Source organism: Centroberyx gerrardi, chromosome 14 (assembly GCF_048128805.1).
Source record: "Centroberyx gerrardi isolate f3 chromosome 14, fCenGer3.hap1.cur.20231027, whole genome shotgun sequence".
NCBI classification, from domain to species: Eukaryota; Metazoa; Chordata; class Actinopteri; order Beryciformes; family Berycidae; genus Centroberyx; species Centroberyx gerrardi.
The window spans coordinates 15,117,693-15,136,969 of record NC_136010.1 but is presented as its reverse complement, the minus strand read 5'-3'; the positions used below and the strand labels follow the sequence as shown (position 1 = coordinate 15,136,969).

Here is a 19,277-nt window from a genome sequence, read left to right as displayed (position 1 = left end):
GATTGCCTGTGAATTTTACATCTCATTGACAAGCCAAATGCCAACATCCAGCCACAACAAACGGCATGTCTTCCATTTAGACAAAAAGCTGTTGAGGATAATTCTCATAATTATACCCACCAGGGATATACTTACTGCAAAGGCAATTTAGTCTGGTATGGTGGAGTACTATAAATGCACACAGCGATAAGGACTTGATTCAGTAAGTGACAATTAGAATGCTCTCTGCCCCGTTAGAGAATGCCTTCAATAATGGATCTGGGGGATTTGCAGTCTCCTCTCAACTACCTGGATGTCTCTTGTTGTTTTGGGTGGCCTACTTTCTAGCCTGGCTCACATCATGAATAACTCTGCCTGGCTGCCTGCCACAAAGCACTATTCCATACTGAGGACCCGGCTTTGCTTGTGAATGGCCTCCTCATCTACACTCTGATTGGCTGTCACTCTTTGACATAAAGTTCCCATTTCTGAGCTTCTGGAGATTAAAAAAAAGTAGAATGACTGCTTTCACTTGAGAAAGAGACTGTAACACACACAACCCGCTCTGCATGTGTATGAGTGTGCAATTAACAGTCAAAAGGATCTGAGGAAGAAGCTAGTGATGTTTCCCCGACAAGAGAATAACTTTTGTTAACATATTTATACAGAAGTCTTTTTGTTAACATTACAGGGTTATGTTCATTTTGCCGTAGACCACCGAAGCGTGACGTAAATTTTCTGCCCAAATAAGGGATTCCAGTTCCATCGCCTTGTAAGACTAATGGGAAAATGAATAGGGGTGTAAAATGATTGCCTTTATGCTACTATTGACTCTTGTCGCTTTCAAGGGTTCCTCTATTATGCATTTCTTGATTTGTTGAGGTGGATTCTGATGGGTTTTGAAGCTGCAATGAAAAAAAAGAAATCACACAAGCCATACTTCGCATTCCAACATTTTGTGGCTTTGTGAAGGAAGGATAACATACAGTAGACTGTAAAGAGGATAACACAACTTCTGCCTCATGGTTGTTATCAAAATATTGTTTAAAAATTCATTCATTACTGCGTTTAACAACTCTGTCAGTAATTTCTACTTACATTAGGCTATTTCACTCATTTTAACAACAGAACAATTGGCAAATGGGATCCAAAACTCCCATTCATTTTCATCACAGGCGGAAAAAAAATTGATCCGGATATAATCGAAAAGCCCTGAAATGACGACACTTCGGTGGTCTATTTATGTTCCAGTATCTTCCTCATCTTGTCAGCTGTTAAAAATTGCCTCTCTATTTTCAGTACAACCCAGAACTTCACATTCTTTCCATCATACCTGACCAGTTTAAGCTTTTTGCCTGCAGTCTGCCTCTGGTGCAATCTGCTCAAGGTTCCAAACATAAAACAAGTGATCCACCAAGAGCATCTCAAATATCACTTTAAACAGATTGGGCCTCCCCACAAAAAGTGTCAAGTCCAACTCTCATCACGTAGAGTTGTTTTCAGAGAGACAGGAGGATTAGAAGTTGCAATTTCAGGGACGAACTCCTTTTACTCGCTAAAAATTGAATGAGGAAATTTTGCCAAGCATCCTTAGCTATTGCTAATGCAACTTGGCAGCCCCGTCTGTATTCAAAAAGTTCATGTGGGTATATAAGCCATCTTACAAGAGCCTAAGTAGTTTCAAGACATGTGTTGAGGTATGGAAGTTTGTGTGACTTGTTGTTCTTTTTTTACGCATGGTTAAGCATGTGGATGTCTTACTAGAAAGTTTCTGTGCCTCAGGGGAAAAAGTTTCATTGTGTGGTGTCTGCTTATCACAATCATGCCACTCTTCTGAACTGTGTTTATATAAATGCTGTAAAGGAGCGCTCTGTTTTGCAGTCAAAGATGTTGTATGAGAGATCTCACATTCAGTGACAGCGTCTGTTCAGCCTATTTGCTTGTTCTCTTTGTCAAAACATTACACGTGGAGTCAAGTAAGAGTCTGTTGTTGTGACTTTAATTGTTATTACAAAATTGTTGCACACATTTCGGTAGTGTCATTTTAAGATTGTTTGAAAGATTGCTTGAATAGCCCTCCCCCACATAATAATACGCCGGCCTGGAGTTTGTTTTCAAAAGTCGATTGATCTCCAGGCATGAGGAGAGCTGAATTTGGATGCTGGTGATTCTCACAGTCATTAACTTGAGTGTGCTGAGTAGTTGACTGAGCACATGCAGGTGCAGAGGAGGCGCGGGATGCTCTGTGATCTTTTGTTACCATTTTCGCATGGCTTCCCTCAACATGAGTTTGAATGGGCGAATCGGAGGGAGGGGGAGGGAGTCACAGGTGTGGAAAATAAGGGCATCTAAATAGCATTGAGTTAAAGAAAATTCACTCAACGCAGTCACAGCTTGGGCTACAATACAATAACATAACATAAGGTTGGATAGATATCTGAATTTTTAGGATTAACACTGGCAGCTGCCTGGCATCGTATCTTCACAATGTTTTCGTAAATCTTTTGATAATGGACGACCCTGAATCGGGAAGATTATTCAAATCTGCCTGGGTGGTTTGTAGCCACATGCACATACACACACACACACACACACAGACAAACACAATAGGGCAAGGTATTTGTAAAGTAAGAACTACTAATCTGCCCCTGAGCACACACACAGCCTCCTACATTCAAAATGTGCATGCACAAGCAGGTACTCACATACGTACACACACACTCACACACAAGCACACATTACAACGGTGGTTTGCCATGGGGGCCCAAAATTCTCTCACCTAATCACACTATGTATTAAATAAATAGATAATACCCAAGTTGTTTCTCCCATCACACAGTGAAATAGTCATAGAGGTATCCTACAGGAAGACAATCCCAGCAGTCACAGTTAGAACATTCTGTCTAGTTTTGGCAGGAAAAAATAGGTGTGTGTTGTCACGATGAATGGGTGTGTGTGCAAATAAAGGCTACGGGGACAGGGTGACTTCTCAAAACTTCAGTATATGCCGGCTGAAATGATACATAAGGTGGTTTCACTGTACATGTACCACACTGTAGCTTTTGGAAAGGATGTTATCAAGACATAATGAAGGCACTTGTCTCTAGCAGTGGCTAGAGAGCCAGCAGAAATGGACCCACAAAGACCATTACATCATGAAGCTGCGGTGTGAACCAGAGGTGAGTGTAAGGCAGGAGCCGGTGTTCAGAAAGAGTTAACTGCATAAAGAGGAAAGATAAACACATTACTGGCTCGCTAGCCGCCGCGAGTAACATAATGAACTCCTAATCGCTGCTGAGGGTGTAATTCATCTATGAAATCAGCAGCAAATTGAGATGAGGAAAATCAGTTTCTGATCCATCTCGTGCGGTAGCTTAGCAGGAAGGATATTGAACGGTGTGCCTCTCAAAAGGTTAGGAGTAACACTTTCCTGTCAGCATCGATATTCTGTCAGTGGAAAACTTCGCCTGCGCTCCATCATGTACACATGGCCTGCCAAGCATCACGCGCGGCTCATGAGTCGAGCAGATGCGTGCATTTGTATTCTGCCCAGTACTAGTCAGATAAGCAATGACTAGCACTGAAGGTCAATATGTCACATTCTCAATCAACTCCAGTAGCTCCCAATGTCAAATGCATTCTAGAACGCAGTTGTCAAGAAATGGAATGTCTTGAATCAAGCTTCTATTTACCAACCCCCCCCCCTTGCCTTCCTCCTCCCCCAGCTCCTCATCCTCCTCTTCCTCCACCTCCTCAACCCCCTTGTCTCCCTCTCCAGAATGAGGCATAATAGTCTATGTTGAGCCCTAGGCGTGAGAGCTAAGATAATGGCATCAGGAGCTGCCTGCACCCCCATCCCAAGCTCTCCTCAGGCATTTCACAGGATTCTGGTGCTTAACATCAGCACCCCCCCCCCCCCCCTTTTAAAACGCCTATTTTGGTCTCTGGTGGTCCTTGTGTGGGTTTCTATGCACATCTGAGCCATATGAATTTGAAATCAAAAGAAAATGAGCCTATAACTTATACAATCAATGCATGAGTGTGTGTGCGTGTGCCTCCTTTAAGTACTGTATTTATGTGTCTGCATTTATGTGCTTGCATTTTCTGTTTGCACAAATATGCCTGTGTACGTGTGTTTGGACAAGATAAAAACAGGGCAGAAGGAATGAAAGGAAAAGGTGTGAGAGGAGGGAGAGAGAGAGGGAGACTTAAAGAAAGAGAGAAGGGTGGTGAGACAGAGAGCAAAAGAGAAAGGGATGACTCACCTTCTCTGCGGACTGGGCTGTGCCAAAGAAAATGGGGATGAAGGCCAGCCACACTATGCAGGTGGTGTACATAGTGAAGCCGATGGGCTTGGCCTCGTTGAAGTCTTCAGGTACATCCCTTGTCTTGATGGCGTAGATGGTGCAGGTAACCATCAACAGGATGCTGTAGCCCAACGAGCAGATGATCTGTAGGTCTGTGATGTCACACTTCAGCACGCCACGGGCCAGCATGGGGTTGATGGTCTTCTGCTCGTCATAGTCGATGATGGTGTTGGGCGGGTCGACGGCAAACCACACCAGCACCCCCAGCAGCTGCACACAGATCAGACTGGACGTGATGGCGATCTGGGAGGTGGGGCTGATGAAGCGCGGGGCCGTGACTGTCTGCTTGCCCTGCTCGAAGATGCGGTAGATACGGTTGGTCTTGGTGAGCAGAGCGGCGTAGCTGATGCACATGCCCAGGCCCAGGAAGATCCTCCTGAAGGCGCACACTCCCACATCAGGCTTGGCGATCATGAGGAAGGTGATGATGTAACACAGGAAGATGCCCGTTAGCAGCACGTAGCTCAGCTCGCGGCCCGACGCCCGCACGATGGGTGTGTCGTTGTAGCGCACGAAGGTTGCCATGACGAAGATGGTGGCGATGATACCGAGCATGGCCAAGAAGACGGGAATAATCGCCCAAGGAGAGTGCCATTCCAGCTTGACGATGGGGATGGGCTGGCAGGCGGTTCTGTTGGGGTTGGGCCTCATGTTGTAGGCACACAGTCTGCAGGAGGTTTCATCGTACTGGTACTGGTAACCATCACACAGCTCACAGTGCCAGCAGCACGGCATGCCCTTTACCCTCTTCTTCCTCTCGCCAGTCTTACAGGGCAGACTGCACACGGAGATGGGGACGTCCTGCTCCCCGTCTGGCCACTGGAGCTCCTCCAGCTGAGAGGGAGATGACAGAGAACACAGGAGGAGAGGGAGAGGGAGAGAGAGAGAGAGAGAGAGAGAGAGAGAGAGAGAGAGAGGGAGAGAGGTAGCACCTCAGATGAGAAACCACGTTGATAATGTATTACCTGAATGTTCATCATGGCAAATGGCTGCAGGTTGGGCATGATAACATTCATGTCTACTGTTCCAACACAGCTTACTAAATGGGAAGCCACTAATCAATATTTAATGAATCTAATGGAGTTACATTCTCTGTAACAGCATAAAGTCCAATGGGACTTTCATCAATCTTTGCAAAAAAAGATGTGAATTACCTAATATAGTACAAAATCTTTCTCACCTATTTCTTACAGGGATTGTATTTTTTAATACCTGAAAGTAATTGAAATCACCATGGCAACAGAGCTTACCTTCATTCAACCAAATGAAAATAAAGAAACTACGATATGATATGCAAAAAGACATCATATTATTAATAAATACAGGAGCCAGTGAGGTATGAATTATGGAATGAGAAAGAAGGAGAATGGGATTTAGCATTGCGGAATGGCTATTTTAGAATTTGCTAAGCTATTTCTATTTATGATCTTGTCATCAAAATGAAGAGTGTAGTACAGGAAGACACTGAAGAACGATCAGAGACACCATTCCAAACGAACTGCATGTATTTCTATCAGATGATTTTGAGCACAAACTGTAGTCTCAACATGTAAGTCAGTCTTACGAACGCATGAATAAATGGAGTCTCTAACGGCCCTCACATATTTTGATAGAGGTCTGAAATTGCTTTGATAGTACTCTGGGCTGATCTTTTGATATAGTGTGAAAGCATACTGATTCTTGGCTTAAAAGGTACCAGAAGAGTAAAGGTGTACTGACATGGTTTGGGCAACTTCACAGCAATGCAGAAGTCATGTGTCAACATAGTCAATAGCAGTACAACAAATGAAAAGCAACTGAAAACGCATCTAAAAAAAAAAAAAGCACACATTCCTTGATGAAAAATAAACAAAACTTCTAGTGGTAGGGTTATGAAGTTGTAATTTTTTTCAGTGTCTCTATAACTGATCTGACATCATAGAATTAAAGGCTGCTTTGAGCGAATGAGTGTGGAATGGCATAGCAAAAAGTGCCATTGAAAATTCACTGATATATATTTTTTTGTGATCATACAGTATGTGTGCACCATGCCTTGAGTTTGGGACTGTCTTCAAAACCCATCCATTTTTTTTTTCATTTTTATCGTTTGAAAGAGTTTAAACCAATGTGAGTACACATGTAATTTCTCTAAGCCCGACCACCAAGGTACTACACACACACACACACACACACACACACACACACACACACACACACACACACAGTCTACAGTGGGCTTCTGTTGTGTGTACCTGTATGACAAATGTGTTGTTTCTGTGGTGTCTGGGTAGATTATCATCTGCCATTTATCTGGGGGCATGAAGGTGCCATTTGTTATTTGGACAATGAATGGTGCTCTCTGGAAAGCCTCCCGATTACACACAGTGTGGAAACAGTAATGAGACCAACAGCACTGTTGCTATGGAGACCAGAAGGAAGATTTGTCACCTTGGACTCATACGGCTGCCATAGTTTTCATTTCTGTTGTGTTAGTTGCTGATTCCACAGTTAATTTGAGTTTTTGTGTGATGCAACAGTTAGATTGAACTTATTTATTGATGATCAGAATATCTGTCAGGATGCTCATTCCAAGGTTGCATTTAAATTAGGTTGCTCTTTCTATGTGTAATATAGTACAGTATAGTACTTATGGCATTGGAATATCATTGCATTGTAACAGCAACTGGTTTGTAATCACACGAAAATAGAAGTTTTAGCAACAAGCCTTGTTCCACCTGTGCTATCTAAGCCATTCAGTTGAATTTAATTCCTATGTTCCACAGAGCTTTCTGCCAGCCATTATGCAAATGTTAACTCATCTGTATGTAAATGTCATTTTTTTAATTTATTTTTTTTATATCCGAGTTGCGTAGACATTACATAGAAATTTCAGCTTAAGTTTCATCCTATTATACTGACATAATTTCAGCCCGTGTTTACTCTTAAAATGAAGTAAAACTCTCATCAGCTATTATCCATCATCCAAGCCAAGCCTTGTGTTGTGAGTGTCTAGATACAGTAATAAAGCCTTTGTCTATTACAATGGGTGTAAACCAGGCACTAAAAACAGCAGCACAGGCAGCTGTCGCCAACTGTGCACCTAATTTTAATATTTGCATATAATATTTTTTTGCAGGTGAATAAAAAGTTGTTTAATAGCATACCTAATGTGACAGACCAAAAATAACCTGCTTTTCTCCCCCTTCATACATTTGTTTTAAAATCTTTCTTTTGTCAGTTCAAGTGCGTGTTTTTTTCTCGTCTGAAACACAATACTCTGGCTATTTCATAACTTATAACAGTATTTTCCAAAATCATGAATGAATATGGAATGAGCTCAGTTTCAATAACTGAAGTAAATATTTGCCTTTCTTTGATGAAGCCTAAAAGTAACTTAAAGCAAGGCTAATTTCATTTCAAGTTAAGACTTTCTTTCTCTAGTCGTTGAATAGCAATGCCAAAATAACTTCCCTTTTTCTCAGTAAATCGCACAAATGGAGTTATTTGACCCACCTGAAAACACATATCAATTAGGTTAAAAGCATAACATGTCTGCACCTCAGCCTCTTCAATTTTTGAGATGCAAATGTTGGTGCACCTCATTGTTACATAAGAGTCTTCCTTCTTGGCAAATGCAAAAAGTCTTCGCGCCCACACAAGTGTTTAATAGCGCCGGGCCTAAATGTCCTATTTACATACAATGTATTGCTTAACAAAAAAAGATTTTGAAATTGTGAGGCAGACTCCTGCTGCTTCTCTAACTAACTCCGTAGTAGGTCATATCGTCCGTACCTTGAGGTGGAGGCTCTCCACCCACTGTCCTACCACCTTGTACTCTGGAGTGGAGGAGTTGGTCATCTGGAACTGGAACAGGTCATAGCGTCCTGGAGCATCGCCGTTTTTGTTAAACACAACAGAGGTGCCGGCACTGCCTGTAAAGAGAGAGAGAGAGAGAGAGAGAGAGAGAGAGGGAGAGGGGGGAGAGAAAATGCAGGATAAAGACAGCAAAATATAAAAGTGTTAGGTTCTGGTGTTCCAGGGTACAACACCTCTTCTAATGTGAGAAAAACATGAACTTTTAACCCGTTGCCTCTTACTGTGCACTTAATGCTGGCGGCCTACATGGACACAGAGGGCCACAGTGTGCGTTTGTCTGCTCTTTTCTATAAAAGCTATACATAAAGACCGTGACCTATATCTTACACCTTCCTGATAATCGTGGCCAGGCAAGCTCGCTCCCTATACTGACCAAGATAGCGCTACCTCACCTGCTTCCTATGTATCATCAAGGCTGCACAAGGGCCACTAGAGAAATATATTCACATTCACAACATCATTAGATATGTGGACTACGATCTGCGAGCAGCTGTGCACTCTCACATCTGTGCTCTGATATAATAAAACGACTGGCGATTTAAGACGAATGCACACCTCAGGTCAAAAGCAATGCGTTTCAATCACACAGTGGACGAGAACAGGAGAAGTAGGGGGGATAAATAGGTCAGCCAAAGCATCATACGGTCCCCATCTGGCCTCTCTTTGTAGCAGGCTGTCTCAAGCAGAGCCTGCAGATTCCACTAATTAGCTTAGTGAAGACTCCGGACACCTGAAACATTGTGCTAGAGAAATAGATTTGTTAAGTGTGTATTTGTGCGTGCTCTTGCGCCCGTCGACTGTGCGTACGTCAGTATGTGTGAGGATGTGTTTGTGCCTGCAAATCACTCAATATGTGAGTCCCATGACTACAGAACGTGTGCAAGGTAGTGTGCTGACGCAGATGGACCTCACAGCAGCAAAGACTGAATGGCACTCAATGAGAAAAACGGATGTACTTTATTTTATACATGAGGTCTGCATTGTTGATGAGGTCGTTTTTACTCATCCCACAATACTGAGAGAGAGTGAAAAACTACTTAATTTCACCAGTCTATTCACCTTGGCACTGGATACAGTAACTCAAAAGCACGAATGGAGATACCATTTTTGAAATGGGACGGGGGGGAGTCAGATGACATTTGGCATGGGAATTGACTACTTTAATAGCTCTGGCTATAAAAAGTGTGGACAAAGGACCAGCAGCATATGTCCAAAACGCTTCTGGGACATGTTGTCTTTTGTATTTAGAACAGAGCTCCTGGCTTTTGGATGGAAGGCCAGAGCACCTTTCCCTTACTTTTGGGCCAGGAGGGAATTTCCTCTCCCTCCAGTTTCTTCCAAGGACATTTGTCATTGAACATTCTACAAAAGTGCCAGGCCAAAGACTCTAGTAAAACAAGAAAAGCAGAGGTAGCAAGAGAAAAAGCCCATTCCAACTGACAGAACAGGAAGCCATTTTAATAAAATACTGTGGAAGAGCCCCAAAAGTTACTTTTTGACTTTGTGAAACCGTTGGTCCGACTTAACGGTAAGGTTATGTGTGCATGACAAATGTCAATTTACAAGACTTTAATATAGCCTAACCATTCCTATATTGGTGCAGAGCTGCAAATCCCTCACTATCTGCTGTTATGCAATGTGACAATCAAGGTCTTTTGTTGCAGTGCCGTTGTGAATACATGGACACATCTATACAAACGGTATCGTTTGAGTCATTTGAGCCATTGACCTTTCTATTCAAAAGGAGGCAGCTAATTCCCCGGTATCCAGGTGTAGCCACAGAAAATGAAGCAGAAAGTGTGTTCAGAATTCATTGAAGTGCACTTGTGAAATCCATAGGGATGACTTCTCTCTCAATATGAAACCAAACTAAAACTCAGGGGGTGGTAGTCAACAACCTGTCACTTCTGCTTCCACCAAGCAGACAGCAGGCTCGTCGACATAGTGTATAGAGACGCTGACAAGGTGTTGACTCCTGTGAGCAAAAACTATGACAGGGTTACACTACTTACTCCCAGCCCATGGCAAAACATGCACGCACACACACACACACACACACACACACACACACACACGCACACACACACACGCACACACACAGAGTCATTCAATAAAATGAAAGAAATGATTGGGCACTTGGCTCTCCTCAGCTCTAGAGCAAATAATTAAGCGGTGTTTCTGTCTGTGCAGATAAAAAGCCATTACAAATTCCATTCTATTTCCCATTGCCTGATATTTCCAAGGGAACAAAATGATCTGTGTAGACTGCTTAGCGAGAGTACTGTATAAGATGAAAGATTCATTCGTTTGCATGGGGCTCTGAACTAAGACATGACAAAAGTGCACTGCTGCTGTGCTATGCTGAGCAGTGTGGGTGGACCGGGGATCCACTGCTGCGTTTGTCTCGCATCATTATTCTCTCCCTTTTTCTGTCTCTCCCTCTTCAGCTCTGTGTCTCCGGCACAGTGGGGAGATCAACAAAGAAGGCTTACACTCCTTCGCTCTCAAACATACATTAGCAGTGGCACATACACAGCCTAATGTGTGCGGTTCCAGCCTAAATGCAATAAGGAGCAGTGAGATATGGCTGACAGAGCCACAAGAGAACCAACTTTCGCTTGCCAGTAACAAGGTTTGAGAATATATAGCGTCACGGGGGGGTAGAGGGCTACAGTCTTATTTTGATACCAGCTCAGGTGAACTGAAGCCCCGCCTTTGTCAGTGCCACACCAAAGGAATGGCAACTGCATTAGTCTACAGTGCCCAACTTGCGGCAAAGCAAATGTGCAGGAAAGACCAGGGCATGAAATTAAGCTCGCCTGCTCACCTAAAGCACCTGAGAAAAAGAAGCACTAGCCCAGATGGCGATTGAGATTGGGCAGCAGATTCTCAATCCCATGCAAAAATCTACGGCAACATTAAGTTAAGGCGTCATAGAAATTTCACTGCTTCTCAGTCAGTTGCCTGTATTTTATTTCTTTGGTTCCACCTTAAAATTCAAAGGTTCGTCACTGCCTCAGCCGGCCTATCAGAACTCTGCACTGTTGCCATAGCGCCAATACTCAAAGCTGAGGCGACATGCAATACAGTCAGGCAGGCAGCTCACTGACAGAAGTATTTTTTCATAATTTTTTGTATGTGTACAATTTTACAGCATGATTTACCTTGTTAAACTCGGGCATTACATTACTTACACTGAGCTAGTAATACAATATGAAATATACAAAAGAACACAAACTTGTGATTTTTATGCATGTATAGGATTTTAGAGAATGATCTGCCTTGTTAAAAATATTCCATTATCTATGCCGGGCTGGTAATAATTTATCCAGGCTAGTAGAAATATGACTGTACTGGCCCATCCTTAATTTCCTCTCCTAGGAAAGACTAATTGCTGTAAATGTCCTGCAAGCGCAAGAAAAAACGCATGTTGTTAATGAGCTACAGTTCTTCTTTGAGTATGGTATGTATTTAAATGAAAAAAAAAAACTTTTAAAAAGAAACCATTACATCCATTCAATTATTACATCCATTCATAACACCAGGATGTTTTGTGAATCATTGACAAAGACTAACTACAGTACATATACTGCAGCACAGAGGAGAGCATTTTTAATACCTATGAAAAGAAATTGAGGTATCACTTTGTATCAGGTTTATTTTTGAGTAAATCAAACATGATATATGAAGTGACAATGAGCAGGTGTTCACTTCAAAGAGAAATCAAAAAATGATTCCTGATTTTGTCTACACATTTAAAACATTTGAATCATTTCTAGAACGTTTTCTGAAGCCTACTTTAGGACGTTATGAATGCTAGTGCTAAATATTTGACTCTATTACATTGGGGTTCTGGCCACAATATGGTGCATCAGACAGCTTCTAATTGCTGGCTGACAGGCATGCCAGCACATCTGTAAGGATAAGGGTTTCGCCTGTGTTAACCCCATCTCCCATTTGCTCTCTTTTTGAATTTCCTCTCCCATTCTCCTGTATTTCCGAACAGTTGGCATTAATAGCTAGTTGTCATGAATTGTTAAGTATCTTCCCTATTGCATACTGTACAGGGGTGAATTATGTAGAGGTTTAAGTATTGGCAGACCTTTAATATATCATCTAGGCTCAGGAGAAATAAGTAGATCCAGGAAATGTTGTTGTTATGCTTGGAGCTATGGACAAAATTTAAAATGTAGCAGGCCTATAACCAACTGGATGTGATGCATGATACAGATGGGCCGATGTTGGATTTATTGGCTATTTGTGTACTTTATTATAGCCTGAAACTGAGACGACTCTGCCCCTATGTCTATAATTTTGTTTTAGTCTCAGTTACATTTTACCTTGGTACTGCTGATTGATGGGGTTTGTCTGTAAAATACTGTAGGACAAAGTTAGTAGGTCAGTGGGCTGTATCCCAGTTAAACTAACACATTGTGTAGAAGCGAGAGAGGCAGCCTGAGAGTATTTCTTCCTTGCAATGCTTAGTGTCCAACAGATAAATCATTTTATCTCACATATTTTCAGTGTTTACATCCATAAGTATCAGTGAAGGTATAGACTCTGACTCCGCACACCCAGCATCCCTCACAAATGTTACCTTCTACGTCCATGTTGCCTACAGATAATGTCAAGTTAAATAAAGTTAGCATTACTTCTCAGTGTAAGAGCTGAGAAATATTTCAATTTTTGAAAATATATCCTATCAAAACAAAAACACAAAAGCTGAACGAGGATACAATGTTACAGATATTCTATAATATCTCCAGAATTGAGCTTGATGCATAGTTGACTACAATACATTTACGTGATGAAAAGAAGCTGGTAATCTAATTTTAGCTAGTGTACAGTCAATGTGCAGAATAAAAAGGCATGTAGAGGCACCAATTTAAGAAAACTACCTGGATAAAGTAACTGATTTTGCTATTCCTATCCCCACATCCTCTAGACATCATGTGATGTGTAGACGTTTCCGGTGTGCCACTCACCGTTGAAGCTGGTGTTGCGTATGTACTTCAGCAGAGTCTTGCCCTCAGCAGACTCCATTTCTGGACAAATGCCAGGATGATCAGGACACAAGTCCCTCTGCATGTTGTGGAGAGCGTGGGCCATGGCGTACACCGCGTCAATCACAAACTGCACCTTCCCCTCCTGCTCGTACTTGGAGTCGATCCCGATGCGCTCCTGGCCTGAGGGGGGAAAGGATAAAAGGACAGCGGAGCAAGAGGACTAACAGCCAAACAGCCCGACGCGCCACGAGTTAGTCATTACATTCTCTAAGCAGCACTCCATATCATCTACACGCCTCCAACTTAATTTAGATTTCTCCAATTACCACTTGCTACCAGTTAGTTCAGTTGCGATTTTGCAGGAATTATACCTAAGGGGACAATATGACATAGAAAATAGGGGAGCACTTATCTAATTTCCCAAGTGAAAAAAGGGAAAATATCATCAGGCTGAGCTTTGAGACAAAGTGTTTTTGACAGATAGACCCAAATTGGATTAGTATGGTGCATTACAAAGTCATACTACTGTCATGCCACTACAGCTGAGAAATGGAACTCATTTGTCCCATCTGCAAGGTGATGAAGATCACAATGAACTGTATAATGTATAATGTATAATGTATCGTAGTGTGCTACAGCGGCTTCATGCTCTTTTATATCCTCCTCCCAGTGTACTGCCCTTTCACTACGGGCTGCCTTAAAGGTTTTGCCTCATGGCACAGATACACTGCCTGAATGTATAATGTGCAGCCTCTGTTGGATGGTTTTTGTTTTGTTTTTTACATATTGAATTTGCTATTGTGAAAAGATTTATTAAGCTTGGTATATGGAAATTGAATTTACTCATTTCAAAGAGTGACTGGAAATTATCATATTCAATAACCCAATTAACAAGGATGCATCATAAGAAAATCCTTGCAGATTCTACAGTGATAGTGGTTCACAGTTCACATGGTGAACTCGGTGGGGGAGCAGAGGATGCATGACACACACATGGATGCGGGAGACTTGCATAAACTGAGAGAGGTCAAAAGCGATCCATGTTGACATTTCAGCCCATTTCTCAGGCATCGACATACATTTCAGCCCACACATAACCTTTTTGTTTCCCGAGTTGTGCATACAGTAGGGTGGGAAACTTTGAATGCAAACGTCGTCCCTTAGTATCTGACATTCATAAATGAAAATGAGAAAATGGAGCCATTTTCAGTGGAGCTGGAGGAAAAGATGAGGACAAGAGACATTTAGAAGTTAGTCTTAACGTTTGTGGGGCGCACTAAGTGGACAAGCATCTACAGGACTTGACATTAAGCATGATGAAAGACACCAAACAGAAGATTAAGAAAGAAACAAAAATCCTTCAGCAAACTAATTTGTGTCACACTGTCATTACTGTCAACAAGTACACATGCAAGACTAATTCAAGATCCTACATCACAGGCATCATCCATCTGGATAATATATGCAGTGCAATGCCTGTCACACTGTTGGCTGGCAGATTATAGGTAATACACGAATGCATCTCTGTTAGCAACAGCACAATCATTAACACACAAATAAATAAAGCAAACTGGGGGCATGAATAGTGTGTAACTAACCATTAAGTTGCTTTCTTTCATCTTTTTCAGCCTTTTTTTTCACTCAGTATACCTGCCATGCTGTGCTGAGCTGTCAAGGTGACTGGGCGAAGGGGGAATAGGGGGGTTTAACTCAGAGTTACAGCACATTGGCCACAGGAGCAGACGGCCTGTAACCATAGTATGACTAACATGTGGTGCATTATTATTCTAATAATAAACTCTGTCTGTCCTGCTCCCGCTGGGTGGAAACACCTGGTGTTAGGCTTTCTGGCTGTGCCACAGACAAGAGGGGTTGAATATAGCCCCAACAGTGTATTGGCTTCTTCTAATGTGAACAAAAGGTCATGTTAACAACCACCTGGCATAGGAGAGTGCAAATAAGCACCATCTACTGGTGTAATACACCAAGCGTTCCTCGTTTGCTCACGTCAACAGTCACGTACCTGTGCATTTACGGCTGGTATCCTCTCTCTTGGAGGAACTGAGCAGCCTGCAGTCGAAGTTTTCCTCCCAAAACTCAGCAAACCACACGTTCCTGCGATTGTTCTCCAGGGTGAGCGCTGTGAAGTATTCATCAAATCCTGGGAATAAAGGAAAGAAGAGAACGGCTCAGTTCCGGACCAATTATCCACCAGCACAAACCTGGAGGAAATGAGGTGAGACTTGTGCGGCGCTCTGCGGCGTGGCGCTGGCCGCTAGGTGTCGGAAGCCAAACAGCTAGCACTACTTCTTCATCAAAATTTGACCACTGTGGTTCCTCTTCCTCTCAAGCCCCATGGAACTTTAATTACTTCTTTCATCTAGGAAATTACATGAATTAAAAAACAGGATGCATAATAAATAACAGGGGAATGTAAGTGGTGCCACAGCCTGTTGCCTCAGGCTGCGAGGTCCTGTAGGTGCTGAACAGTTTTTCTTCACTTCATAAAATTTATCAGAACAGAGCTGGACTGAAGCTATGAGCTATTACTGGAGCTTCATGATGGGCTGGGTTGAATGTATGAAGTGTTAGCTTGAGACTTCAACAAAGGAAAAGAAAAAAAAACCTGCACACTGAATCTTGCTCAAAAAAAGGTTTGCTTGTACCACTCTCCAAGCCAATGTGGGTCAGGAAATTGAATTGAAACATTCCACAAGTAAAACTTAGTGAGTGTAAGACTCAATGTGCAGGAATTATTTTACCTTTGTTCAATATTGAATTAAGTATTTACCCTCAACTATAACATTAAGTTCTGTTTGGGATTTGCAAACACTATTTTCTGTGTCTGGATAGGTGACTTATCGTCTCAGTGATCTTTACATTTTGAAGGTCCCCCGCTCTCCCTCCCTCTCTTCCTCTCTCTCTCTCTCTCTCTCCCTCTCTCTTTCTCTCCTTTTCTCTCTTTCTTTCTCTTCCGCTCCCTCTCTCCCTCTCCCAATCTGTGTTATCGAGTCACATCAGCTGAATCATGGGAGAGGTGATAATGGTTAATCAGACCTGAATGACTCAGCTGATTTTCTTTTGAAAAGACCATCAATGATGCATGGTGGATTAATAATATTCTTGCTGCCTCCAGAGTGTGCATTGTCCTGACGAGACCTCTCCTAATTAAAGAAAGCTTCATAAAACGCAGACTTTCAAAGTCCCTCGATTGTAATGATGAGTGGTTATTACTATTATGACACTGGGCAGAACTTTTAAGCAACTGTGCATGCTGAGAATATTCTATTGCAATTCTGAGTTTGTAAATGCCAAAGCAAATGCGATAGTAGGCTTGGCATATTTGCCTCATTTCCTCCGTTTGTCTTAGAGTACACTTTATAGTTGCTGGTGGACTTATTTGAGCTGCAGTTTAAAGGAAAAATCCACCCTAAAACACTTTTTAACACTGTTCTAAAACAACTATTGGCAATGTACTTTGTATTCCAGGGTTCATTGTGTTGTTTGGTGGTGTATTTTCTTTTTATTCCTGTGGACAACTGGCCAAATGTAGACAATGTGACATCATGTTGAGATATTTTCAGCGCAGATACAATTAAGTTTAATAGGAGAACAATTTTCAACTATCTAAACATAAATGATAAATGCCAGGTTTTTGTGTGAGCGAGGCTTTTGCACATTCAACAATCAAACAGGAAGAAATCCATCACTGAAGAGGGAGAGACAAATTTCTCCACAGACTGTAGCCTCAATAGTCTATAATGCAATTCAGCCACATGTTGTGTTTTGTGCAAGGGCTGCAAATCTCACTTTTTCTTGACTGACAACAGCTATCATTGTCAGTATTGCTCTCTCCACCTACTTGTAAAAACCAGAGTAAAGTTATCTTGATATTGGACATTGGATATTGGTGGATATTCGTTTAATAACTTGAAAAGCAAAAAAAGTAAAACCACATTGATGAATATATATGTGATTACTGGAAAAGGAAGAACCACCTTACAACCACTGGTTTCAATATTTGGAGAAAATAGATCCACAGTATATGCAATATCCAATATCAAGATAACTTTACTCCGGTCACGTACAACCCACAGTTAAATGCAACAAGGTCATGTTCATACTCTTGGGGGTGTCGAAAGTCATTCTGGGAAGCGTAGGACATCACTAACTGAAGTAGAAGTAGACGAGACAGGTTGAGGGAAAGTGGGTACAACACACAGGTAAATTACAATACTTTAACACAAAATAACTGCTGGAATGCATTGAACATCACAGATTGATTGTATATAACAGTGTGAGAGTATCCGAGGGGGGTATTTTCCTTTAATCTTGAATATGTGCAGGCATGCATTTGTGTATGCATGTTTGAGTTATGTGAACTATGCATGGAAACGTTAACCAATTACCGATTTGAAGTCTAAGTCTATCCTTAAGTCTACCCATAGGAGCATGTGTGGTGTGAGCCTCTGTCTGTGCAGCAGCGAATGCGTACCTTTAATGGAGGAGCGCTTGGGCAGTATAGTAACTGCTCCCACTGCTACATCCTCTAGTTGGTGGATGGGGCTGCTCTTGGCCCCCCAGCTGTCAGATCCAATCCACAGGAAATGGCCCACCTGATTGGCCCTCTTGGTGGCATTGAGAACTCCCCTGCAAGGACATCCACGTGTGAATCAGGAGAGAGCACAGGGGGCGCATGCAATCCAATATCTATTAGGAAGGAGCACCTAACTATGAGGAAGCAAATTGTTATCTGCTGGTATTATTACAGTGGTTGGTCATTACAGCGCTGACATCTACACTTCTTCAATTTACCCCATAAGAGGTGAGTAGGAAAGAACAAAACATGCACCTGAGAGAATTATTTTGTGTTGTCTACCATGGGTTGTGTTAAGCAAAGCGTGACGCGTTATTTGTGTCTTCTGTTTAAAGATAATACCCAACACCCAGAGGGGGGTTGCAGTCATTAATCTCCATATTCTCTCACCGCTCTTCTCTTTCTTACATTGTACTGGTATATGTCTGCATCTGGATTCATCAGTCTGAATTTACCAGTACTAAATGTTTGATTTGGCGTTTCTTTGCATAGATATTTCCCACGGGGGCATTGTAAATGAAACAATATCTCTGTTGCTTTGTTGTGATCTTTATTCCCAGTTCTCCTGCGAGGCATGATTGTGTTTGTGTTGTTGGAGGCATGTTTGTGTAACAGACATCCTGTACACATGGTAAATCTGCCTGTGCCTCTAGCCTGTCTGCAGGAGCTGCTCCTCGGAGATTAAAGACCTCAACATGGCAAGTCATCAACGCCCCTGAACGACATGGATGTAGCCAGAATGCGCTGCGCTCCTCACCGTATGTCTTCTTCACTGGCGAAGATGATGACTGCCCTGGAGTGCTGTGTTTCCAGCAGTTGTTGGATGGCTTTGTCATAATCCTCCAGCTTGGGGTTGTGGGGAATTTTCAAAGACTGAGCGATGCAGATTCCACCTTTTTAATGGGGAGGGAGTGAGAAACGATAAGGCCTTTAGGAGGTTCTCACTCACTCATTCTCTCTCTCACACACACACACACACACACACACACACACACACACACACACACACACAAAGCCTGAGGTCACAATAGCTGCTCTTTTCTTATGGAAATCACAGCCATATGGAAATGGAAAACATTTTAACAAAATGGTGAGGTTTTGATTATGCTATCATGCTAGCTATAGAGTCGCTATCTATGCCGAGTAAACAGATGTGAATTAAACAATAGCCCCATATACATTTACATTTTATCAGTAATCTAGAAGCCACAGCAGCTTGCAATGCAGTGCTCACACTGTGCCCTCAAATTGAACAGCAGAACCATTTTATAGAGCGGGAGAGTTTTAAGCATAACTGCTATAAACAAATCCAATAATCCACACCAACAGGGACATAAGCTACAGTTTTCATATTCTGAGGCCATAGATATGAGAGGATCCAACACCCCGCCATTGACTTTTCATTTAAAGTCATTATCAAACATCTTTTGTGGGTCCACCAATCTGAACCAATCAGATAGCAGGGCCAGCAAA

General features: G+C 42.2%; 1 protein-coding gene across 2 annotated transcripts in view; it reads right to left on the bottom strand.

The window, feature by feature from the left end:
* The window catches only part of LOC139928276 (metabotropic glutamate receptor 7-like), a 50,094-nt gene that overhangs the window by 5,883 nt on the left and 24,934 nt on the right, over window positions 1-19,277 (bottom strand). For both annotated transcript variants that reach the window (XM_071920753.2, XM_071920755.2), the window contains exons 3-8: window positions 18,562-18,697; window positions 17,703-17,857; window positions 15,231-15,368; window positions 13,187-13,387; window positions 8,118-8,257; window positions 4,245-5,180 (exon numbers count right to left, since the gene is read on the bottom strand). In XM_071920753.2, the coding sequence (XP_071776854.2) occupies window positions 4,245-5,180; window positions 8,118-8,257; window positions 13,187-13,387; window positions 15,231-15,368; window positions 17,703-17,857; window positions 18,562-18,697 (1,706 nt within the window). The remainder of the gene's footprint in view (window positions 1-4,244; window positions 5,181-8,117; window positions 8,258-13,186; window positions 13,388-15,230; window positions 15,369-17,702; window positions 17,858-18,561; window positions 18,698-19,277) is intronic.